At 41.9% G+C, this 27,081-nt stretch overlaps 2 protein-coding genes across 2 annotated transcripts; both read right to left on the reverse strand.

Moving 5' to 3' along the window:
• Window positions 1-260: 260 nt before the first annotated feature.
• On the reverse strand, window positions 261-1,484 carry LOC142181796 (uncharacterized). The gene is made up of 3 exons (XM_075255343.1): window positions 1,126-1,484; window positions 911-1,002; window positions 261-604 (listed from the first exon to the last, which is right to left on the reverse strand). The coding sequence occupies exons 1-3, from the start codon at window positions 1,482-1,484 to the stop codon at window positions 261-263; spliced, it is 795 nt and encodes a 264-aa protein (XP_075111444.1).
• A 20,202-nt stretch (window positions 1,485-21,686) lies between these two features.
• On the reverse strand, window positions 21,687-25,731 carry LOC142181797 (uncharacterized). Its single transcript, XM_075255344.1, has 6 exons — window positions 25,474-25,731; window positions 24,672-25,362; window positions 23,278-23,447; window positions 22,683-22,977; window positions 21,946-22,547; window positions 21,687-21,788 (listed from the first exon to the last, which is right to left on the reverse strand). The coding sequence occupies exons 1-6, from the start codon at window positions 25,729-25,731 to the stop codon at window positions 21,687-21,689; spliced, it is 2,118 nt and encodes a 705-aa protein (XP_075111445.1).
• Between the last annotated feature and the right edge of the window lie 1,350 nt (window positions 25,732-27,081).

The following is a 27,081-nucleotide window of genomic DNA, read 5'->3' on the forward strand; positions in this document are numbered from 1 at the left end:
CCTCAACTTGTCCTCCACAGAGGCTGCTCCTACCTTGTCCCTAGTAACTTCATTCCTAATTTTGCCTTTCTTGGTATATCCATACATCTATCTCAACATCACCATTTCAGCTACTTTCATCTTCTAGACATTAGACTTCTTGATGGGACAACACTCAGCCCCATACAATATAGTCGGTCTAACTATCACTCTATAAAACTTGCCCTTAATTCCATGTGGCAGATTCTTATCACACAAAATCCCTGAAGCGAGCCACTAATTCATTCACTCCCTCTAACACAATGAGTAATATCCTCATCAATCTCCCCATTGCCTTGGACAATAGACCCAAGATACTTGAAACTATAAGTATCTCTTTTGGGGATGACTTGAGTATCAATCTTCATTTCTACTTCTTCTTCATGCCTCCCATTATTGAACTTGCACTGCATGTACTCTACTTTCGACCTACTCAACTTGAAACATTTATATTTTAGCGTCTGTCTCCAAACTTCTAGCCTAGCGTTAGCTCCGCCTCGCATCTCGTCATTTAGAATTATGTCATTAGCAAATAGCATACACCATGGAACTTTCCCTTGTATGTATCGCGCCAGCACCTCTAACGCTAGGGAAAAGAAAAAGGCTAAGAGCCGATCCCTAATGTAATTCTATCTCCACTGAAAAATGATCTGAGTTTCTTTCTATAGTCCTAACCCGAGTCTTCGCTCTCTCGTACATGTCCTAGACTCCATACATCTCCATAGAACCTCTCCCAAGACTTTATCATATGCTTTATCTTGGTTAGTAAACACCGTATGCAAGTCCTTCCTCCTCTCCCTATACTAGTTCTTGAAAATAGTTACACTTCTCCACACCCTCCTCTCCACCACCCTTTCTCAAAATTTTATAGTGTGACGTATTAATTTGATACCTCTATAGTTGTTGCAATTTTGGATATGACCTTTGTTTTTATACAATAGGATCATCAAACTCCACCGCCAATCTTCGGGCTTTTTCTTTGTCCTAAAAATAACATTAAACAAACCAGTAAGCCACTCTAAGCCTGCCCGACCCGCTTCCTTCCAAAATTCTATTGAGATATCGTCGGGCCCAGTCACCTTGCCCCTGTTCATCTCATGTATTTACCCATCAACCTTCTCCCTCTTAATACACCTACAAAAGCCAAAATCCCTCTGACACTCCGAGTTCTCCAACTCACCCAACACAATGCTTATGTCCCCTTTCTCGTTCAAGAGTTTATGAAAGCACTTCTGCCATGTTCGTATGATACATGCCTCTTTTATCAATACCTTACCATCTTTGTATTTAATGCATCTCACTTGGTACAGGTCCAGATCCTTCCTCTCCCTAATTTTGGCTAACATGTACAACTTCATATCGCCTCTTTTACCTCCAAGATCCTCATACAATCGCTCAAAAGTTGCAGTCTTAGCCGCAATGACCGCTAATTTTGCCTCTTTCCTTGCCTTCTTATAATACCCCATACACGTTCTCTTCTCCTCCTCATCTGTACTAGCTTCAAATATCTCATTTTCTTAACTTTCACTTTTTCTTGGACCTCCCCATTCACCACTAGTGTCACGACCCAGATTTTTCATCGGCGGGATCGTGACGACGCCTCTAGTGAAAGCTAGGCAATCCAACTACTCGATTTTTAACACATTATCAATTAACCCAACAATCAGTCATATTTCTCTTTACATGTTTTTTCTTTTTCTTTTTTAATTCCCTATTGAAAATCCTTAACGTTGCTTACTCACATAATCTAGTATTATTAACTGTTGGGTTTATTACAAATTCAGTGACTTTTTATAATTTTGTATGCCCATTTTGATCTGTAACCTCAAATCATTTCTGGGTGTTGGAGATTTCATTGTGTTCTGTCTTTCCCAATCAACGATTGCTTACTGATAGTTGATTGCTGAGTCTGCGGCTGCTTCGCTGGGTTGTCGTTGTTCATATTGCAAGTGGTGCATCTGTTTCAATTGAAAAGAGCAATCGTTTTGCTCTGCTTCTTTGCTTACCAGTGGTAGCGATGATAGCTCCTTCTGGTTTTTGGGTCGTGGTATTTTCTGTGTTTTCAGGAATTCTCGGAGTATTGGAGACAAGTTGGGTGCACGAGCACTGGCAAAGAAGAGCAACCTGGGCGAGTGTCAGCAAGGGTGGTAGGAAGTGGGCGGGAGCGTACAACTACATCGAGCACAGCAAATCAGCCACAGGTTTTGTTATCGGGAGTTGGTACCTCCTGTTTTACTGTTTCCTTTTTGGTGTTAGCTAAATTACTGTTACTTTACTTCGCAATAGTTAAACCTTTCAACTAGGATACTAGTTACCACGTGTTTCCTTCTAGTTTGATTTGTGTACGTTGTGCACTAACGAGTCTTCTCTAGATTGTTGTAGGTGTAGTGGCTGCAGTCTCGGATGATAGAATAAGGGCATGTCCTCGGGTGGGGCAGAGGGTGGGGTGGGGTTCAGGGGGTGGGTTTCAGGGGGTGGGTCGGGTAGCAGGGGAGGTAGAGGGGGCAGGGGAGCCTATAGGTTGAGAATTGGGTCATGGAACATAGGTTCACTAACGAGTAAATCCATAGAGTTGGCGAAAATCCTGTAGAAGAGGAAGATTAATATAGCGTGTGTCCAAGAGACTAGGTGGGTCGGATCGAGGGCGAAAAACGTGGATGGGTATAAGTTGTGGTACTCTGGTGTCCTGAGGGGTAAGAATGAAGTGGGTATCCTGGTAGATAGCCATCTTAGGGAGTCCGTGGTAGAGGTCAGGCGGGTGAATGATAGGCTAATGACTATTAAGTTGGTGGTGGGTGAGGGTACTTTAAATGTCGTTAGCGCGTATGCACCACAAGCAGGCTTGGATGAGGATATTAAAAGGCAATTTTGGGAGGGGTTGGATGAGATTGTTCGTAGTATACCTCCTTCTGAGAGGTTATTCATAGGAGGAGATTTCAATGGTCATATTGGGTTATCTGCAGGTGGGTACACTGAGGTGCATGGCGGATTTGGTTTCGGAGAGCGGAACGGAGGGGGCATTGCGTTGTTGGACTTTGCCAAGGCTTTCGATCTATTCATTGCAAACTCGAGTTTTACGAAGCGGGATGAACATTTGGTTACTTACCAAAGTTCGGTGGCGAAGACTCAGATTGACTATCTCCTCCTCAGAAGAGGCGACAGAATGTTGTGCGAGGACTGCAAGGTTATCCCAGGTGAGACCCTCTCAACGCAGCATAGGCTTTTGGTGATGGACATTTGTATTAGGATAAGGAGGAAGCAGAGGTCAGTACAAGGACGCCCCAGGATTAGGTGGGGCGCCTTAACTAAGGATAAATCTAAAGAGTTGGAAGGAAGGTTATCGGCAATGGGAGCTTGGAGAAGTAGTGGGGACGCAAACACAATGTGGTCGACGACGGCGGACTGTATAAGAAAGGCGGCGAGAGAGGTGTTAGGGATATCTACGGGCCACTATGGTGGACACAAAGGAGATTGGTGGTGGAATGCAGTTGTCCAAGGTAAAGTGGAAGCAAAGAAGGCAGCTTACCTAAGGTTAGTAGGGAGCACTGACGAGGAGGAGAAGAGAGAGAACAGTCAAAGGTATAAGGTAGTTAGGAAGGAGGCGAAGATGGCAGTGACGGAGGCTAAGACGATAGTTTTTGCTCGTCTGTATGAGGAACTAAGGAACAAAGGTGGGGAGAAGAAGTTATTCCGACTCGCTAAGGCGAGAGAGAGGACAACTCGGGATCTGGACCAAGTGAGGTGCATAAAAGATGATGACGGCAAAGTTTTGATGGGAGATGACCAGATTAAGAGGAGGTGGCAGACCTACTTTCATAAACTTCTAAGTGAAGAAGGGGAGCAGGATATTATACTTGGGGAATCGAGGAATGCCGACAGTCACCATGAATTAAGTAATTGTAGGGACATTGAGATCGATGAAGTCATGGAGGCAATGCGTAAGATGAGAAGGGGCAGAGCTACCGGGCCAGACGAAATTCCGGTTGAACTGTGGAGGTGTGTGGGTAGAGCAGGCTTGGAATGGCTTACTGCATTGTTTAGTGTTATATTCAAGACTAATAGAATGCCTGAAGAGTGGAGGTGGAGTACAATGGTCCCGTTGTATAAGAACAAAGGTGATGTCCAGAGCTGTAACAACTATAGGGGCATCAAATTACTAAGTCATACCATGAAAGTTTGGAAGAGAGTGGTAGAAATGAGAGTGCGAAGGACGGTGTCTATTTCAGACAACCAATTCGGGTTCATGCCGGGACGATCTACCACAGAAGCTATCCACCTTATTAGGAGGATGGTGGAACAGTACAGAGATAAGAATAAGGATCTCCACATGGTATTTATTGATCTGGAGAAAGCGTACGATAAGGTTCCTAGGAAGGTCTTATGGAGCTGCTTAGAGGATAAAGGGGTCCCGAGTAACTATATTAGGGTGATTAAAGACATGTATGATGGAGCTAAGACTCGGGTTAGGACAGTAGGAGGCGACTCTGAACACTTTCCAGTTATTACGGGGTTGCACCAAGGGTCTGCGCTCAGCCCATTCCTATTTGCCCTGGTGATGGATGCACTGACTCATCATATTCAAGGGGAGGTTCCATGGTGCATGCTATTTGCTGATGACATTATTCTAATTGACGAGACAAGAGGCGGCATCAACGAGAGGCTAGAGATTTGGAGACATGCTCTTGAGTCTAAAGGTTTCAAGTTGAGTAGGACGAAGACGGAATACCTCGAGTGCAAATTTGGAGTTGAGCCGACGGAAACGGGAGTTGAAGTGAGGCTTGACTCTCAAGTCATTCCCAAGAAAGGTAGTTTCAAGTACCTTGGATCGGTTATTCAGGGGATCAGGGAGATTGACGAGGATGTCACACACCGTATAGGGGTGGGGTGGATGAAGTGGAGGTTAGCGTCGGGAGTCTTGTGTGACAAGAAAGTGCCACCGTTACTAAAAGGTAAGTTTTATAGAGCAATGGTTAGGCCTGCCATGTTGTATGGAACTGAATGTTGGCCGGTAAAGAACTCACACATCCAGAAGATGAAAGTAGCAGAGATGAGGATGTTGAGGTGGATGTGCGGGCATACACGGATGGATAAGATTAGGAATGAAGATATTCGAGAGAAGGTGGGTGTGGCCCCCATGGAGGACAAGATGCGGGAAGTAAGACTCAGATGGTTCAGGCACATTCAGAGGAGGAGCACTGATGCACCGGTGAGGAGGTGTGAGCGACTGGCTGTAGTGGGCATGCGGAGAGGTAGAGGAAGACCTAAGAAGTATTGGGGAGAGGTGATCAGACAGGACATGGCGCGACTTAGGATTACTGAGGACATGACCCTTGATAGGGAATTATGGAGGTCGAGCATTAAGGTTGTAGGTTAGGGGAGAGTGTGAATATTTCTACAGCACAATAGAGTGAGACTATCCAGTTAGGAGTTAGACTAGGAATGTCATTGGTCGTCTATTGACGCAGGGCTTTACCTTCTAGTTGTATTATACCAGCCATCTATTTCGTATTTCGTATTTTGTATTCTGTATTTCATATTTCATATCTCTTATATATTGTTGTTATTTTTAATACGCATTTTTATGGTACTAATATATCATCTCCTATTGCTTTTTGAGCCGAGGGTCTCCTGGAAATAGCCTCTCTACCCTTCGGGGTAGGGGTAAGGTCTGCGTACATATTATCCTCCCCAGACCCCACTTGTGGGATTATACTGGGTCGTTGTTGTTGTTGTTGTTGTATCAATTAACCCAAGCAGAAATAACTAAAAAATAAAGTTAAGCAGATATAAAATGCGAAAGTAACGTAACAGTTCAAATAATCCAATACATGTCTACCCCAATGATCTGGTGTCACAATTTCATGAATATCTACGAATTTCTACAAATACTTGTTTAGAAAGAAAATAAAACTATTCTTGAAATGAAAAGAGACAATATAACTAGAACATAAGGAAGGGGACTCCGGAGTCTGCGAACGCCGACAGATCTACCTCGGGTCTCCTGTGGACTGAAGGCAGCAACCCATGATTTACTCACGAGGTCCAGCACTACAATTTGCACAGAAAACGCAGAGTGTAGTATCAGTACAACCGACCCCATGTACTGGTAAGTGTCGAGCCTAACCTCGGCAAAGTAGTGACGAGGCTAGGACACGACAACCATATAAATTTGTGCAATTAAATCATATACGAGAAGCAATAATAACAAGAATTTAACAGATAAAGATGGAAAGAGGGGAAACATGCTGAGGGGGTTAGCAGGTTATGACAAATAATAAAGTAAAGCAACAAGGTAAATATCAAACTTGAATCAACGGAAATGATAACACAGTAACAAGTGCACGGTATCACCCTTCATGCTTTTACTCTCGTCCTCACCATAGAAGTCAACAGGAATGGCACGGAATCACCTTTCATGCTTTTACTCTCTCAAAATCATGGCACGGGATCACCCTTCGTGCTTTTACACTCAAGGAATATGGAACAACATCACCCTTCGTGCATTAACACTCACAATATCGGCATGACATCACCCTTCGTGCATTAACACTCAATCATAATATCATGCACGGCATCACCCTTCGTGCTTTACACTCTTCCTCACCCAAACAATAGAAATAATAACATCCTGGCAAGGGAATCAACAATAGAAACAGTACCGTCCTCGCAAGGGAGTCAACAATATAAATAATATCATCCCGGCAATGGAATCAACTATAACTAATCTAGTTTCAACAGTTACTTCACAAAATAAACCTCAACTTGAGCCAATACTCGACAATGGTCAATTACCAGGAATTTATCATAAGTCTTATTCTACAGTGCTAATCGACGATTTAAGCATGAACAATACATAATAAAAATGACAACAATCCTAGTATAAGACTCACGGGCATACTTGATACCAACGTATAGATACTCGTCACCTCACATATACATCGTACTCGACACTAGCACATAGCAAATAAGACACAACACCTATTCCCTCAAGCTAAGGTTAGTCCAAACACTTACCTCGGATTCCACGGCCAAACTCAATCCTCAAATACCACTTTCCCTTTAGATTCCACTTCCAATTCACTTGTATCTAGCCATAATTAACTTAACAATATCAATATATGCTAATGAATTCAACTCCAATGCTTAATTATAGGTTTTCTATCATTTTCCCCCAAAAGTCAAAAATCGACCCCGGGCCCGCTTGGTCAAAACTCGAGGTTCGAACCAAAACCCGATTACCCATTGACCCACGATCCCGAATATGTAATTAGTTTTGGAATCCGACCCCAAATCGAGGTCTAAATCCCCAAATTTGTAAAATCTCCAATTCTCTTAAAATCCCTAATTTCTACCCTTAAAGAACAAGATTAGGCATAGAAATCTAATAGGTGTTGATGGAAAATGAAAGAAATAAGTTTAAGAACACAAGACTATGATTCGGTGATGAAATCCCTCTTCAAAAATTGCCCAAAGTCGGATTCTATGGAAGAAGATATGAAATTATGGCCTTTTCCCGACTTAGGTTTTGTTTTTAATTCACTGGATAGGTTTTCTTCGCGTTCGCGAAGCATCGGCTAAAAGAGCCTTCGCGTTCGCAAGATACTGTATGCGTTCGCAAAGGTTCACCCCCTGACCTTTGCATTCGCGAGCCATTCGCCGCGTTCGCGTAGAGTATTTCCCCCTCCCGAGGTCTCTGCCAAAAATGGTCTTCGCGTTCGCGATAGCCAGGTCGCGTTTGCGAAGGGTAATGCCCCCAACGCTCCGCATTCGCGACCTGTGCCTCACGTTCGTGTAGAAGGAAATTTCCCTCAGACTAAGTTACTCTTCGCGTTCACGAGAGTTCCTTCGCGGACGCGAAGAACAAAGTATCAGAACACCAGAAGCAGCAATACAATAGAAGTTCTTAAGTCCAAAACATCCTGAAACCTATCCAAAACTCACCCGAGCCCTCGGGGCTCTAGACCAAACATGCACACATGTCTAAAAACATCATACGGACTTACTCGTGCAATCGAATTGTTAAAATCTCAAGAACTCTTCAAGTTTCCATTTTCACAACCGAGGGTCTGAATCACATCATATGAATTCCGTTTCTTACCAAATTTTACAGACATAACTTAAATACCATATTAAACCTGTGCCGGGCTCCGGAACCAAAATACGGGCTCGATACCATCAAATTTAAACATTGTTAAATTTCCAAAAACTCTTATATTTTCAATTAAACAATTTTCTTCAAAAATTCATTTTTCGGGCTAGGGACCTCGGAATTCAATTTCGGGCATACGCCCAAGTCCTATATTTTTATTCGGACCCTTCTAGACCGTCGAATCACGGGTCCGGGTCCGTTTACCCAAAATATTGACCGAAGTCAACTTAAATTCAATTTTAAAGGCAAAATTTGCATTTTTCTCAAATTTTCCTATAAAGGCTTTCCGGATATACACCCGAACTGAGTACGCAAATCGAGGTGAGACTAAAGGAGGTTTTTAAGGTCTCAGAACACATATTTGACTTTTAAAACAAGAGATGACCTTTTGGGTCATCACATTCTCCACCTGTAAAATAACCATTCGTCCTTGAACGGACATAGAAAAGTACATGAGTCGGTGAAAAGATGGGGATATCGGCTCCGCATATCGGACTCGGACTCCCAGGTAGCTGCCTCGACAGACTGACCTCTCCACTGAACATGAACTGAAGGATAAATCTTCGATCTCAACTGACGAATATGCCGGTCTAGAATAGCTATTGGCTCCTCCTCATAAGTCAAGTCCTTGTCCAACTGGACAGTGCTAAAGTCTAACACGTGGGATGGATCGTCGTGATATTTCCGAAGCATGGACACATGAAACACTGGATGCACAACTGATAACTCGGCGGCAACACAAGTCTGTAAGCCACCTCTCCCACTCTATCAAGGACCGCAAAAGGCCTAATGAACCTAGGGCTTAACTTTCCCTTCTTCCCAAATCTCATCACGCCCTTCATGGGAGACACCCGAAGCAACACTCGCTCTCCGACCATGAATGCCACATCACAAACCTTGCGGTCGACATAACTCTTCTACCTGGACTGAGTTGTACGAAGCCTATCGTAAATGATCTTAACCTTCTCCAAGGCATCCTGAACTAAATCTGTACCCAACAATCGAGACTCTCCTGGCTCAAACCACCCAATCGGCGACCGATACCGCCTACCATATAATCTCTCATAGGGAGCCATCTAGATGCTCGACTGGTAACTGTTGTTGTAGGCAAACTCTGCTAATGGAAAGAATTGATCCCAAGAACCTCCAAAGTCAATAACACATGGTCGTAGCATATCATCCAAAATCTGAATAGTACACTTAAACTGTCTGTCCGTCTGAGGATGAAACGTTGTGCTCAACTCGACCCACGTACCCAACTCACGTTGTACTGCCCTACAGAAATGCGAGGTAAACTGTGTACCTTGGTCAGAAATGATAGACACAGGCACCCCATGAAGATGAATAATTTCCCGGATATAGATCTCAGCCAATCGCTCCGAGGAATAGAAAACTGCCACAGGAATGAAATGCGCTGACTTGGTCAGTCTATCCACAATAACCCATACTGCATCGAACTTGCTCTGAGTCCGTGGGAGTCCAACAACGAAATCCATAGTGATACGCTCCCACTTCCACTCAGGGATCTCAATCTTTTGAAGTAAACTGCCAGGTTTCTGATGCTCATATTTACCTGCTGACAATTCAAACACCGAGCTACATACGCAACAATATCCTTCTTCATCCTCCTCCACCAATAATGCTGCCGCATGTCCTGATACATCTTAGCGACACCCGGATAAATAGAGTACCGAGAGCTATGGGCCTCCTCTAGAATCAACTCACGAAGTCCATCCACATTAGGCACACAAATACGACCCTGCATCCTCAAAACTCCATCATCTCCAGCTGTAACCTACTTGGCACCTCTGTGCCACACTATGTCTCTAAGGACAAGAAAATGAGGATCATCATACTGCCGATCTCTGATACGCTCAAATAATGAAGAACGAGCGACTATGCAAGCTATAACATGGTTGGGCTCAGAACCATCCAACCTCATGAACTGATTGGCTAAATCCTGAACGTCCAAAGCAAGCAGCCTCTCACCGACTGGAATATACGCAAGGCAGCCCATACTGGTTGACTTCCTACTCAAAGTATCGGCCACTACATTGGCCTTCCCAGGATGATACAAGATGGTGATATCATAGTCTTTCAATAGCTCCAACCACCTCTTCTGCCTCAAATTTAGCTCTTTCTGCTTGAACAAATACTGCTAACTCTTATGATCCGTGAACACCTCACACGACACTCCATATAAGTAATGCCTCCAAATCTTCAATGCGTGAACAATGGCTGCTAGCTCCAAATCATGAACATGATAATTCTTCTCGTAGATCTTCAACTGATACGAAGCATATGCAATAACCTTGCCATTCTGCATCAACGCCGGACCAAGCCCAATACGAGATGTGCCATAATAAACCGTATGTGGCCCTGAACCTGTGGGCAATACCAACATAGGCATCATAGTCAAAGTTGTCTTGAGCTTCTGAAAGCTTGCCTCACACTCGTCCGACCACCTGAACTAGGCACCCTTCTGGGTCAACCTTGTCATCGGGGCTGCTATAGATGAAAACCCCTCCACAAACCGACGGTAATAACCTGCCAAATCCAAGAAACTCCAAATCTCTATAGCTGATGTGGGTCTAGGCCAGCCCTTGACTGCCTCAATCTTCTTAGGATCCACCTGAATACCCTCTGCTAATACAACGTGACCCAAGAATGCAACTGAAGTCAACCAAAACTCACATTTCAAAAACTTGGCATATAACTGACTATCTCTCAGAGTCTGGAGAACGACTCGAAGATGCTGATCATGCTCCTCTCGATTGTTGAAGTAGATCAAGATATCATCAATAAAAACAATCACAAAGGAATCTAGGTATAGATTGAACACTCGGTTCATCAAATCCATAAATGCTGCTGGGGCATTTGTCAACCCAAACGACATCATTAGAAACTCATAATGCCCGTATCGAGTGCGAAAAGTTGTTTTAGGGACATCGGATGCCCTAATCCTCAACTAATAGTAGCCAGACCTCAAATCAATCTTCGAAAACACTTTGGCACCCTGAAGCTGATCAAATAAATCATCAATCCTCGGCAATGGATACTTGTTCTTGATGGTGACTTTGTTTAACTGTCGATAATCTATACACATCCTTATCGATCCATCCTTCTTCTTAAAAAACAACACCAGCGCCCCCTAGGGTGAGACACTAGGTCTAATGAAGCCCTTATCAAGCAAATCCTGCAATTGCTCCCTCAATTCCTTCAACTCTAGCGGGGCCATGCGATACGGCAGAATAGAAATGGGCTGAGTGCCCGAAGCCAAATCAATGCAAAAGTCAATATCCCTGTCAGGTGGCATCCCCGGCGGGGCTATAGGAAATACCTTTGGAAACTCCCGAACAACTGGCACATAATCCATAGAAGGAACCTCAGCATTAGAACCACAAACATAAGCCAAATAAGCCAAACACCCCTTCTAGACCATACACCGAGCCTTTATATAAGAAATAACCCTGTTGGTAGAATGACTAGGAGTCCCTCTATACTTCAATCGAGGCAACCCCGGCAAAGCTAAGGTCACGGTCTTGGTGTGACAGTCCAATATGGCATGATAAGGTGACAACCAATCCATCCCCAAAATGACATCAAAATCGACCATATCAAGAAGTAAGAGATCTACACGGGTCTCAAGACCCCCAATAATAACCACACACGAGTGATAGACATGATCTACAATAATAGAATCACCCATTGGTGTAGACACATATACAGGAGCACTTAAAGAATCACGAGATGAGAACCAAGGCCATTTGGAGCACCGTGAGAAGCCTGAAGTTCTTAATGAAACGGCCTGGGAGGATGGCCCCTACCAAAAGAATCCCTGCCTCCAAATGAGGCACCACTGAACTGCCAGAATGATGGGGCCTCTTATCAGATCCCTGACCACTCCCCTGTAATAGAACCATCTCAACTTGCCTGGATACATTGGACGCATCCTGGAAAGAAATCTCACTCTCTATCTCCTTAGCCATTTGCAATCTGATAGGTTGAGCTAGTCCCTCAATAAACCACCTCACCCTCTCTCTCTCAGTGGGAAGTATAATAAGAGCATGATGGGCTAATGCAATAAATCTGGTCTCATACTAAGTGGCGGTCATAGAACCCTGCTGGAGACGCTTAAACTGCCTCCGATAGTCCTCTCTCTAAGTGATAGGAAGAAACTTCTCCAGAAATAACTGAAAGAACAGGTCCCAAGTCAAAGAAAGCGACCCAGCTGGTCTAGCCAAACAATAATCCATCCACCAAGTCTTGGCGGAACCTGACAGACGAAAAGCAGCAAAGTCAACCCCATTGGTCTACACTATCCCCATGTTCCGCAGAACCTCATGACAGCTGTCTAAATAGTCCTAGGGATCCTCTGAAGATGTACCACCATAGGTAGTAGTGAAAAGCTTGGTGAACCTGTTCAACCTCCAGAAAGCATCAACAGACATAGCTGCTTCATCGCTAGTCTGAGCTACAATACCCGACTAGACTACCCCAACTGATTGAGCTGTTGGAGTCTGGAACTGAGGAGCCATCTGCTCCGGAGTGTGAGTAATAGGAGTCTGTGCTCCTCCCCCGGCCTGAGAGACGATTAGTGCCACAGGAAGTAAGCCTGCCTGGGTGACACTCTCCATAAGGCCCACTAGATGGACCAAAGCATCTTGGAGTACCGGGGTAGTGATGAACCCCTTGGAACCTGAGCTGGCCCTGCTAGAACGGTCTGGGCTGGAGCCTCTTCCTCAAACTCTACCTGAGGCTCTGCCACTGGTGCTGCTGCTCTAGGCTAAGCCCTGCCCCTACGTCGGCCTCTAGCATGGCCTCGGCCTCGTCCTCTGCCCATCGTAGGAGCTGCCACTGGGGGCTCGGGTTGTTGATCAACGGATGAAGAAGCACGTGTTCTCGCCATCTACGTAAGAACAAAGTAGAAGTTCAATTAGCATTTAGAAGTCAAATCGCACTACCGAGACGAATAGATGTGAAGTTATTCCTAAACTATGTAGCCTCTAGGGATAAGCATAGACGTCTCTGTACCGATCCCTCAGACTCTACCTAACTTGTTCGTAAATTGTGAGACCTAGGCAACCTAGTGCTCTGATACCAACTTGTCACGGCCCAAATTTTCCACCATCGGGATCATGATGGTGCCTACTAGTGAAAGCTAGGCAAGCAAACTACTACAATTTTTAACACATTATCAATTAACCCAACCAGAAATAATTAATAAATAAAGTTAAGCAGATATAAAATGCGGAAGTAACGTAATGGTTCAAATACTCCAATATATGTCTACCCCAATGATCTGGTGTCACAATTTTACGAACATCTACGAATTTATACAAATATTGGTTTAAAAAGAAAATACAACTGTTCTCGAAATGAAAAGAGACAGTATAGCTAGAACATAAGGAAGGGGACTCCGGAGTCTGCGAACGCCGGCAAATCTACCTGGGGTCTCCTATGGACTGAAGGCAGCAACCCACGATCTACTCACGAGGTCCAGCACCGAAATCTGCACAGAAAGTGTTGAGTGCAATATCAGTACAACCGACCCCATGTACTGGTAAGTGTCGAGCCTAACCTCGGCAAAGTAGTGACGAGGCTAGGACACGACAACCATATAAATTTGTGCAATTAAATCATATACGAGAAGCAATAATAACAAGAATTTAACAGATAAAGATGGAAAGAGGGGAAACATGCTGAGGGGGTTAGCAGGTTATGACAATAATAAAGTAAAGCAACAAGGTAAATATCAAACTTGAATCAACGGAAATGATAACACAGTAACAAGTGCACGGTATCACCCTTCATGCTTTTACTCTCGTCCTCACCATAGAAGTCAACAGGAATGGCACGGAATCACCTTTCATGCTTTTACTCTCTCAAAATCATGGCACGGGATCACCCTTCGTGCTTTTACACTCAAGGAATATGGAACAACATCACCCTTCCTGCATTAACACTCACAATATCGGCACGACATCACCCTTCGTGCATTAACACTCAATCATAATATCATGCACGACATCACCCTTCGTGCTTTACACTCTTCCTCACCCAAACAATAGAAATAATAACATCCTGGCAAGGGAATCAACAATAGAAACAGTACCGTCCTCGCAAGGGAGTCAACAATATAAATAATATCATCCCGGCAATGGAATCAACTATAACTAATCTAGTTTCAACAGTTACTTCACAAAATAAACCTCAACTTGAGCCAATACTCGACAATGGTCAATTACCAAGAATTTATCATAAGTCTTGTTCCACAGTGCTAATCGATGATTTAAGCATGAACAATACATAATAAAAATGACAACAATCCTAGTATAAGACTCACGGGCATGATTGATACCAACATATAGATACTCGTCACCTCACCTATACGTCGTACTCGACACTAGCACATAGCAAATAATACACAACACCTATTCCCTCAAGCTAAGGTTAGACCAAACACTTACCTCGAATTCCACGGCCAAACTAAAGCCTCAAATACCACTTCCCCTTTAGATTCCACTTCCACTTCACTTGAATCTAGCCATAATTAACTTAACAACATCAATATATGCTAAAGAATTCAACTCTAATACTTTATTATAGGTTTTCTATCATTTTTTCCAAAAAGGCCTGCTTGGTCAAAACTTGAGGTTCGTACCAAAATCCGATTACCCATTCACCCATGAGCCTGAATATGTAATTAGTTTCGAAATCCGACCCCAAATCGAGGTCTAAATCCCCAAATTTGTAAAATCCCCAATTTTCTTTAAATCCAAATTTTTACCCTTAAAGAACATGATTTAGGCCTAGAAATTTAGTGCGTGTTGATGGAAAATGAAAGAAATAAGTTTAAGAATACAAACCTATGATTTGATGATAAAATCCCTCTTTAAAAATTTCCCAAAGTCGGATTCTATGGAAGAAGATATGAAATTATGGCCTTTTCCCGACTTGGGTTCTGTTTTTAATTCGCTGGACAGGTCTTCTTCGCGTTCGCGACATCGGCTAGAAGAGCATTCGCATTCGCGAGATAGTGTACGCTTCGCGAAGGTTCACCCCCCTGACCTTTGCATTCGCCAGCCATTCGCCGCATTCGCGTAGAGTATTTCCCCCTCCCCATGTCCCTGCCAAAAATGGTCTTCGCGTTCGCGAAGGGTAATGCCCCCAACGCTCCGCGTTCGCTACCTTTGACTCGCGTTCGCGTAGAAGGAAATTTCCCTCAGACTAAGTTACTCTTCGCGTTCGCGTGAGTTCCTTCGCGGTCGCGAAGAACAAAGTATCAGAACACCAGAAGCAGGAATACATCAGAAGTTCTTAAGTCCAAGACATCTCGAAGCCTTTCTGAAACTTACCTGAGCCCTCGGGACTCCAAATCAAACATGCACATCATACAGACTTACTCGTATGATCAAATCGCCAAAATAACACCTAGCACTACGAGTTTAGCATCAAAATCAAGGAAAAATCTCAAGAACTCTTAAAGTTGCTATTTTTACAACCGAGAGTCCGAATCACGTCATATGAATTCCGTTTGTTACCAATTTTTACCGACATAACTTAAATACCATATTAAACATGTACTGGGCTCCGAAACTAAAATACGGGCTCGATACCATCAAATTCAAACATCGCTAGATTTCCAAAAACTCTTATATTTTCAGTTAAATAATTTTCTTCAAAAGTTCATTTCTCGGGTTAGGGACCTCGGTATTCAATTCCGAAAATACGCCCAAGTCCCATATTTTTCTACAGACCCTCTGGGACCGTCGAATCACGGTTCCGGGTCCGTTTACCCTAAATATTGACTAAAGTCAACTTAAATTTAATTTTAAAGGCAAAATTAGCATTTTTATCAATTTTTTACATAAAGGCTTTCCGAATATACACACGGATAGTGCACACAATCGAGGTAAGACAAAAGGAGATTTTTAAGGCCTCAGAACACAGATTTGACTTTTAAAATAAGAGATGACCTTTTGGGTCATCATAACTAGTCCTCTTTGTTGCCTCCCAAATAACCTTTCGTGATCCCTAGCACCTTCCTATAAGCTTCCCTAATGCATTTCGTTGTCGTGTTCTACATACTACTTGCATTCCCACTACTCCTCCAAGCCCCCATAGCCAACAACTTCTCCATCAACTCCTGAACTTTTTCCTTAGTCAAGGCTCCCCCCTTAATCTTAGGTTGGTTGTACACTGCCCTCTTCTTCATTACTCTCCTGACCTCCAAGTCCATTATAAAAGGCTATGTTGCATCGATAGACATCCACTCGGGATAATGTTGCAATCAGCACAAAGGCCCCTATCACCTCTTCTAAGGAGAAGGTAATAAATCTGAGACCTAAGTAACTTACTTCGGAAAGTAGCCAAGTGTCCTCCTTCTTCTGAAAATACGAATTAGCTATCACCAAGTCAAAATCTTTAACAAAATCAAACAACGAGGTAGTGTCCTCGTTCCTAACTCCGAAATCGAACCCGACATGCACCTCGTTATAACCCCTACCATAATCCCCAATATGTCCATTAAAATCACCCCTTATGAAGAGTTTCTTGGTGTGTAGAATACCACTTACAAACTCGTCCATATTATTCTAGAAACGCCTTTTGACCTTCTCGCCCAGTCCTACTTGAGGCGCGTAAGCACTAATCACGTTAAAAGTGACCCTAACCACTAGCTTAATAGTTATCAGCCTATCATTTCCCCTCCTAACATCTACCACTAACTCCATGAGATCCCTATCAACTAGAATACCTACACTATTTTTGCCCATAGCACCTCTTGAATACCATAGTTTAAACCTGTTAACATCCCGAGCCTTCGTACCCACCCATCTAGTCTCCTGGACATATGATATATTAATCTCTCTATTCTGGAGAATCTTCTCTAACTCTATAGACTTATCCGTCAGTGTCCATATATTCAAGGACTCCACTCTCAGCCCATTGGAACCCTTACCCCCTTGACACCCTTGCCCTTGCCCCCTGGCCCACCCAAGAACATGACCCTACTCTACCATCCCTCCTAATAGCCACTACACCAGCAAAGAAACTAAGGAATATATACTAAAACTCTAACTATTGCAAATGCAGACAAGCAAGTAAATCTTCAATATAGAGTAAAAATTAATTTAAGCACGCAAGAGATACAATGACTTAATATAAGCAAACCGCAGTAAATACAATAGTCAGGAAACAAATAATTAGCAAGCGAGGTAAATAATTCTAAGCAAGAACGTTAGGATAAAGTTAAATCAAATTGTATACCATGATTATTATTTTTATACATCACAGTAGAGTCATCTCGTTTGAGGATAAATTAAGCAGGGATTAGTTATACATATATTAGTTATGTACGGATTAGTTATATTAAGTTATGTGAGTATTAATTATGCAATGATTAGTTATGCGACGATTACTATGTAGTAATTAATTCTTCTTGAATTTTTAATTTTGTGTATTAAAATTTAATTTTTTTTATTATATTAAAAATTAATAAACACAATGAGATACATTTATTTTTTGCATACTTGAAATGGATAATAAGTATCAAGTGTTAAAAAGCACTTTCAAATGTTAAAATTAATTTTATAAATAAACACTCTAAATAGAAGTGCCAAAATTGATAATAAATATTTAGTGTATTTTGTAAAAATGTGTTGAAAAGCACTTTTATGTTATAAAAATCCTTAAGACCACTTTAAAAATTGTAGATTAAGAATTACTTTTAAATGGAAAGGACATAATACTAAAAATGAAATTGAGTGATATTGGTAAGTTGGAACCCACTAATGACTTTGGCTAATTTAGCTTATAAGCAATTTCGATATTTACTAAACGTGTAAATAAGTTAAAAATTACTTAAGCCGGTAACATCTTAGAAACTCTAGTTTTTTTTGAAATGTAAAAATTTCACGTGGTACCAGTTTTGACCCTCCTATTTAAGTTATACCCTGTTTCCTAAAATTATTTAACCCATACTCATTGTCCAGGAACTTCAACAAAGACGGAGTGCCTCTCTTCTGCGTCTTCTTTATTCTTCTTTTTCCGCCTAGAGCTTCAAAGAGTTGGGTTAGTGAGTTCTTTTGGTCGTCTCCTTCTATCTATGTTATTTCCAATCGGAAAGATCTAGAATATGATCAAGAAACTTGTTGAAATTGGAAAGTTTCTGTCAATGGATAACTAATAGCATAACCATTCTTGCCAAAAAATAAGCCAATAATGGTTCAATATGGTATGTGATCATTGATTCTTTGTTGAAGATACTAGATTAAGCATCAACAGTAGAGTGGTTTAGCCGTCAACTAGCATCGGAAAAGCCTCCCCTTTTTATTTTGATCCTTGCGAACTTGCTTGGTAGCTTTTGAATTTTGAAGCTCTGGTTCATTATACATAAGTCAAGATTCTTGTTATGGATTTCGGGGTTCTTGGGATCAGTTTCTACCGCTTGCATAGTTTGCTTATAATAATAACTACTAATCGAGTATTCAGATAGCTCCTTACGAGGCCTTATCTAGGAGGCGATGTTGGTATCCGATTGGTTGGTTTGAGCTGGGCGAGGCTAGGCTATTGGATACTGATTTGGTTCAGGATGCCTTAGAAAATGTCAAGTTGATTCAGGATTGGCTTCGCACGGCACAGTCTAAACAGAAGAGTTACGACGATCGGAACGTTCATGATGTTGCTTATATAGTGGGAGAGAAGCTATTACTCAGAGTTTCACCCATGAAAGGTATTATGAGGTTCGGGAAGAAGGGCAAGTAGAACCCTCGGTATGTTGACCTTTTTGAGGTGTTTGAGAGGATTAGGGATGTCCTACAAACTTGCATTGCCACCTAGTTTATCGAGTGTTCACCCAATGTTTCATATTCCATGCTTCGGAAGTACTACAGTGATCCATCTCATGTTTTAAACTTCAGCACGGTTAAGTTAGATGGATATTTGACTTATGATGTAGAGCCGGTGACCATTTTGGATCGGCATGTTAAAAAATTTAGATCAAAGAATATACCTTCAGTGAAAGTTCAGTGGAGACGTTAGGTAGTCGAGGAGGCTACTTGGGAAACTGAGCTGGAGATGTGGAGCAGCTATCTACACCTATTTGAGACCCTAGGTATGATTCTAGATGTCACGCCCCGAACCTGGGTCTGGACGTAACACGGCACTCGGTGCTTGACTGCATGTGACCGAGCGAACCAATTGTATGGCTGGATCAACATGTGGTATGACTGTAAGCTAGAGGTAAATATATGGCATGATAATCTACTAAAGAGTCTGACTGAAATATCATAGATGCGGAAAATACTGAAAGGGTCTGCAAGTATAAACAAGTAGCCGACAAGGCTAACACATAAAAGCCTGCTAATATCTGGCTGGCTGGGTTATAGTCTGCAAAGCCTCCAAAGAATACTGAAAATGCTAACTGTTTACCGAAACAAGGTCCTCGGTATACCTTATTAACTGAAATACTATAATGACTAAAACAAAAGAGAGATAAGGCCCCGGAAGACTGGAGCTCACCAATAGCTGATACGAGATGTCCTAGCAAGCAGAATCATTAACCTGAAAATCGTTACCTGCATCGCGAGATATAGGCCCCGGGCAAAAGAGACGTTAGTACATTTGAATTGTACTGGTATGTAAAATAGCTGAACAAAAGAACTGTCAATACTGAAACTGAAACTGAACTGCTAGCTGATAAATTGATAACTGAACAAGGAAGTAAGGATGTGAATACTCCCTCTTCTGAATGATGAACAACCTGTTTAACTGAATATTAAAATGCGACCTCAGGCCCAATATGTATATATATATGTGCACAACTGTGGCCTCGGGCCCAAGTATACGTTTACATAACTACGGCCTCAGGCCCAAAGATGCATAAAGCATGAACTGCGGCCTCAGGCCCAAATACAGGTGTCTAACATTCAAGAATATAAAATCAGGAACTGAGAATCATACTACAATACATGATACTAAAATAATGAACCATACCAAGTTACATGATACTAGAATAGTGAATAGGATTAGACTGAGATGAGTATTCATAATAAGTTGATTTATCATAACTGAAACTCATAGAATATCGAATGATTATGAGACTATGCCATCTAGAGAAAAGAAGTTCTACTACTATTCAGGGAACTAAGGCATAGTTACTTTCTGAGGAAACTGGTAATGGTCATAAGGAATGGGACGTAGGGAGAATCATAGACATTCCCAAACGTAAAGGGTTAGCCTTACATACCTCAATTTCGCCCCTTAGTGATACTACAATGATCCACAATACTAAGAACCTTCAATCTACAATAGCAACATCCAATGGAACCCAATATTAGTAACAAATTCTATAACTTAAGCCATTTAGGCATATTATCAAACACCTTGTAAGCCTAAATCTCTACATCTCATCGTCATATAATTAGTTCATCTAACTACCACCATTCATCAACAATTTATCCCACCATCATGATTAACCAATTTATAACTCCCAAAATCACATATATGACTATCCATCCACACTCAACCAACAAAGTTCCATTAAATAAACATCTTTAAATCTCTATAATAGTTGTGTAATCAAATTGGGAACTTATGGTTCCCAATCACCATACCAAGAGTTCCAATACTTATTCATACTCATATTCCCTTAATAAATCCATACATGTAAGTATAAGGGTGTAGGATTACCTTTTTGGAAGAAATCTTACAAAACCCTCCTTTGAGTTCTTGAAGAAATCCCCTTGAAGATCTAAGTATTTTATGTGTAGATTTCATCAATACTAGTGTATAAATGATGAAATTCACACCAAGATGATGGGGATTACTTACCTTGAAGATGGGAGGGGTTGGAGGTCTTGGGAGGGTGGAGGAAAACCCTAAAATTCGTCCAAATGAAGTGGGGAAAATAACCCCCGAAGGTTTTATATCAAAATAGGGTCGGGTTGACAAAAAAACGAAGATTTGCACAGCCGCAGTGCATGGGGCGACGCATGGGGCGGCGTGGTAACAAAAAATGTGTTTAGAAACGAAATTTGGAGGTGCTTTGTTAATTTACACAGTCGCGCCGCATGGGGCAGCATGGTAGTGTAAAATTCTGCGCTGGTTTTGGTAAGTTGGTCATAACTTCTGGTAGGAGTGTCCAAATGTTGAATGGTTTGAAGCGTTAGAAATTAGACTCAAAGATATTTAATATGATGGGTTGTGAATCACATAATACCTTATATAAATGTGGATATGCTCATGCAATGTTTGGTCTTGTGCGTGCTCATTTGGAATCTTAGTTTGTCATGAAATTTTCAAACTTGACTTAGACTTAGGTCTCTCCTTGGACCCCAAATCACTTATGATATGCCTTGTACACTTATTATCATAACCAATTGATAACCATCACTTGAATACTCATTTAATACATTCACAACGGATTCAAATTTACAGGGTATTATATTATCTCCCTCTTTGGGATCATTCGTCCTTGAATGATGGTCCTGGATGCAACTACGGCTATCCATGATCATTAAACAGGTGTTATGGAGATATGAGTATACTGAAATATTATGAACACTTGTATATCAAACTGAACGAGCACGTGATCACTAAATACTAAGCTGGGTAAATACTGAAGGACATAGAGATTATAATATAAGACCTGAATGGAAAGGTTAATTACCTTCCACATTTTCCTTTTGCTTTTCAAAGAGATGGGGATATCTGGACTTCATGTCTTTCTCGGCTTCCCATGTAGCCTCTTCAACCTTTTGATTCCTCCAAAGCACTTTTACTGAAGCAATTTCCTTAGTTCTGAGCTTGCAGATTTGTCGATCAAGAATAGCCACTGGAATTTCCTCATAAGACAGGCTGTCCTTAACCCCTATAATCTCCGTAGGAACCGCAAGTGATGGGTCTCCCATGAATTTCTTCAACATGGACACATGAAACACTGGGTTTACAGTAGCTAGTTCTTGTGGCAATTCTAACTCATAAGCCACCTGTCTGATCCTTCGCAGGATTCTATATGGCCCAATAGAGCGGGGAGTAAGCTTCCCCTTCTTCCCAAATCTCATAACGCCTTTCATGGGCGATACTTTCAGAAACACCCAATCATTAACTTGGAACTCTAAGTCTCTACGCCGTATGTCCGAATAGGACTTTTTGCGACTTTGAGCCGTCTTCAAATGCCTTTGTATCAAGTTGACTTTCTCCATAGCCTGATAGATCAACTCGGGTCCTAACAACTCCGCTTCTCTGACTTCGAACCAACCAATTGGTGATCTACACCTTCGCCCATATAGAGCTTCATACGGTGCCAAATTAATACTAGAGTGATAACTATTATTATAAGCCAACTCAGTGAGAGGTAGATGATCGTCCCAATTACCTTTAAAATCAATAACACATGCCCTCAATATATCCTCAAGAGTCTAAATAGTGTGTTCCGCCTGGCCATCTGTCTGAGGATGAAAAGTGGTGCTGAGGTTCACCCTGGTGCCCAATCCCTTCTAAAAGGATTTACAAAAGCTTGCTGTGAACTGAGCACCACGATCTGAGATAATGGACAAAGGAGTCCCATGCAATTGGACAATTTCTTTGATATACAACTTGGCATAATCCTCGGCCGAATCTGTAGTCTTCACTGGCAAGAAGTGAGCTGACTTGGTAAGTCGGTCTACAATCACCGAAATTGAATCATGCTTCCGGAACGAGCGAGGTAGACCTGTTATGAAGTCCATGTTTATCATCTCCCATTTCCAAATGGGAATTTCTATATTCTGAGTTAAACCGCCAGGCCTCTGGTGTTCGACTTTCACCTGCTGGCAATTTGGACACTTAGCCACAAAATCTGATATATTCTTTTTCATATTGTTCCACCAATAAACCTCCTTAAGATCATGATACATCTTTGTGGAACCTGGGTGAATAGAATACCTGGAATTGTGGGCTTTTGACATAATCCGCTCTTTGAGCCCATCTACGTCTGGAACACATAGTCTGCCTCTGTATCTCAAAGTGCCATCATCTCCCCCTTGTTCAAAAGTCATAGTCTTGTGTTTGTGAATTCCTTCCTTCAGCTGCAATAAGTAGGGATCACTGAATTATTTTTCTTTTACTTCAGCTACTAAGGAGGATTCAGCCCTGTTCTGGAGAACAACGCCACCATGTTCGGAGTCCAAAAGTCGAACTCCTAGATTTGCTAAGCGGTGGACTTCCTTCATCATAGTTCGCTTGTCTGCCTCAACATGAGCTAAGCTTCCCATAGAACGCTGACTGAGAGCATCAGCTACAACATTTGCTTTCCCCGGATGATAGATGATATCAACATCATAATCCTTAAGTAATTCGAGCCACCTTCTTTGACGTAGATTTAATTCTCTTTGCTTGAAAATGTACTAGAGACTCTTGTGATCTGTAAAAATGTCAACATGTACCCCATACAAATAATGGCGCCAGATCTTAAGTGCGAATACCACAACTGCTAATTTAAGATTATGAGTCGGATAATTCTTCTCGTGAGCCTTGAGTTGTCTCGACGCGTAGGCTATGACTTTACCGTGCTGCATTAATACACACCCAAGACCAATCCCTGAAGCATCACAATAAACAACAAACCATTCGGTCCCTTCCGGTAGTGTCAGGACTGGAGCTGAAGTCAATCTCTTCTTTAACTCCTCAAAACTTTTCTCGCATGCGTCCGACCATTGAAACTTGACTTTCTTCTGAGTTAATCTAGTCAAAGGGGACGAGATAGAAGAAAATCCCTCTACAAAATGCCTATAATATCCTGCTAGACCCAAGAAACTTCTTATATCGGATACGGAGGTGGGTCTAGGCCAATTCTTCACTGCCTCTATTTTCTAAGAGTCCACCTTCACGCCTTCCCCTGAGATGACATGGCCCAAAAACGCTACTGATTTCAACCAGAATTCACACTTAGAAAATTTTGCATATAGCTTGTGATCCTGTAGTGTCTGCAACACAATTCTGAAATGTTTGGCATGGTCAATCTCGCTACAGGAATAAATCAAGATGTCATCAATAAACACGATAACAAACAAATCAAGATAAGGCTTGAAGACCCTATTCTTAAGGTCCATGAAAGCTACTGGTGCATTCGTTAAACTGAATGACATTACCAAAAATTCAAAATGCCCATATCGAGTCCTAAAATCTATTTTTGGAATATCAACTTCCTTAACCTTCAACTGATGGTATCCCGATCTGAGGTCAATATTGGAATAACACTGGGCACCCTGAAGTTGATCAAATAAGTCATCTATTCTGGGAAGAGGGTACTTGTTCTTGATGGTGACTTTATTTAACTGACGATAGTCGATGCACATACATAAAGACCCATCCTTCTTTCGGACAAATAAGACCGGTGCGCCCCAAGGTGAGATACTTGGCCTTATAAATCCCTTATCTAGAAGATTTTTCAACTGGACCTTTAACTCTTTCAACTCTGCTGGAGCCATTCTATAAGGTGGAATAGATATTGGCTTAGTGCCTGGAAGTAGATCAATTCCAAAGTCAATCTCTCTATCGGGAGGGATTCCGGGGAGATCTTCGGGAAACACTTCTGGAAACTCATTTACAATTGGTACCGACTGGAGAGTAGGGATCTGAGCATCTGCATCCTTAACTCGAACCAGGTGATAGATATATCCCTTGGAGATCATCTTTCTGGCTTTAAGATAGGAAATAAACCTACCACTAGGTGTTACTACATCACCCTTCCATTCTAAGATTGGTTCACCAGGAAATTCAAAACTTACTATTTTGGTTCTACAACCCATTGTGGCATAACAGGACTCTAACCAATCCATGCCTATGATCACATCGAAGTCTACCATCTCCAATTCTACTAAGTCTACTGCAGTAAGACGATGATGCACTTTGACTGGACATCCCCTATAGATACACCTTGCTATAATTGATTCTCCAACTAGATCTATAAGAGCATAGACATCAAAAGTGAATATTATTAGCATACTTGTGACAACATCTCCACGAGCCTCTGTATCTTGATGGTCTGCCAGTGCATACAAGCGTTTTCGTCCACCGCCTGCATTATTAGACTTTGCTGCACCGCGCCCTTGCTGAGCCTGAGAGTTATGATGGGCTACTGAATTAGTGGACTGAGCTACATTGCCTCCATTTTTCTGCTTTGCTGATGGACAATCCATCAAGAAGTGGCCCTACTAACCGCACCCAAAGCAACCATTTGTGCCCAAACGACACAACCCTGGGTGCCTCTTACCACACGTGTTGCAAATAGGGTAACCAGGGACTCTGTAGCCCACACTAACCTGTGACTGCGAGTCTGCTGTTCTGAAATTCTGGTTTTTCTTGTTAAACTTCGACCTTTGAACCGGTGCACTAGCTGAAGATGGAGCAGGTCCTGATTTTGATTTCTTGAAAAACTGGTGATTGCCTCGTGCTTGAGATCCCCCATGGTTGAAATTTCCTGCAAACTTAGCTCTCTTGTTGAATTCCCTCTCCTTCTCTCTCCGTAGCCGCTCTTCTTCCTTCAACCTGTCTTCGTTCCCTTGAACAAAGGCAACCATCTTAGTGATGGTTGTCACACCTCCTTTTTACTACACCCCGTAAAGGGTATAAATACAAGGGAGTTTTTCCAATTAAAGGACAATCGAAACAGGATTATTATTAGAAATCAGAGTCGCCACTTGGGATAATTTATGGTATCCCAAGTCACCGGTCCCGAATCGAGGAAAATAGGACTCTGTTTAACAGTCCGTGAACCAGAAACCCGAGTAAGTAATTCTGTTAACCTGGGAGAAGGTATTAGGCATTCTCGAGTTTCGTGGTTCTAGCACGATCGCTCAACTGTTATAATCGGCTTAATTATCTAATTAATCACATGTTTGAGCCTATGGTGCATTGTTAACTTATTAACCGCTTTTAATCATTTCAAGGGAGATTGAATGTCATTTAAAACACATCTTCGGATCGCGCCACATGAAATACTCCCGCAATTCTAGACCTATTTTATTCAATATTTTAAGATTTGCTTTGGGTCACATGAAATGCACACCCGAGTTTAGGAAGGTAAGTTATTAAAATAGCGCGCCTAAAGCAACTACGCACTTTAACTTTGCAAGGGCCATAGAAAATTCGCTAAATGGCACACCTCGAACTCTAAGGATAAATTAATTACACGAAGGCCATGCAATTGTCATTTTTGTTTGGCACGACATACCTCGATTTGTTCTAATCAAGAAGTCTCTTAAATTAATCACAAGGGCCACGCACTATCTTCTATTTAATAGCACCTCTTGAAATTATTTAAGAACACGACTAATTGAGAATTAAGAGATGGGGGAGTTGTTCAACTTAGGCGAATGGGCTTTAGTTAATATGGACTAATGAGCAGAAAACTGGGCTAAAATGGCGTCAAAAGGACCCAAATCCTATTTCCACGCATTTGGGCCCAAGGTGAGCCCAATTTCAAATCCTGAGGCTACTACGAACTGCACTCACTATCGAGCCCTTACAGTGTGCAAGCAGGGGTCGAAACAACAACAATTAACGCTAAACTAACATAAATGCAACAATTGAAAATCACCCTTTGATTGACCAATAAATAATTACAAGAAGTCTTAGCAACACCATGATTAGAAAACGATTAGAACCCAACTATGTGGCACATGACTCTTAATTTTCAAAGCCCTGAATCAGCTTACAGTGCTAACGTGGGAATTTAACCTTATTTAGACCTCACATTAACAAATTTAAAGGATCAAATAACCAAGACTTTGAGACAATCAGATATGTTCAGTCAAATTCTTTCGATACTGACAGTACCCAGGCCAGCAATTCAAAGTTTTGGTGCTACATCAACTAATCAATCTCATTTCCAAACAACACTACTATGTTTCAACACCCCACATAATCCT

The sequence above is a fragment of the Nicotiana tabacum genome, chromosome 6, assembly GCF_000715075.1.
Source record: "Nicotiana tabacum cultivar K326 chromosome 6, ASM71507v2, whole genome shotgun sequence".
NCBI classification, from domain to species: domain Eukaryota; kingdom Viridiplantae; phylum Streptophyta; class Magnoliopsida; order Solanales; family Solanaceae; genus Nicotiana; species Nicotiana tabacum.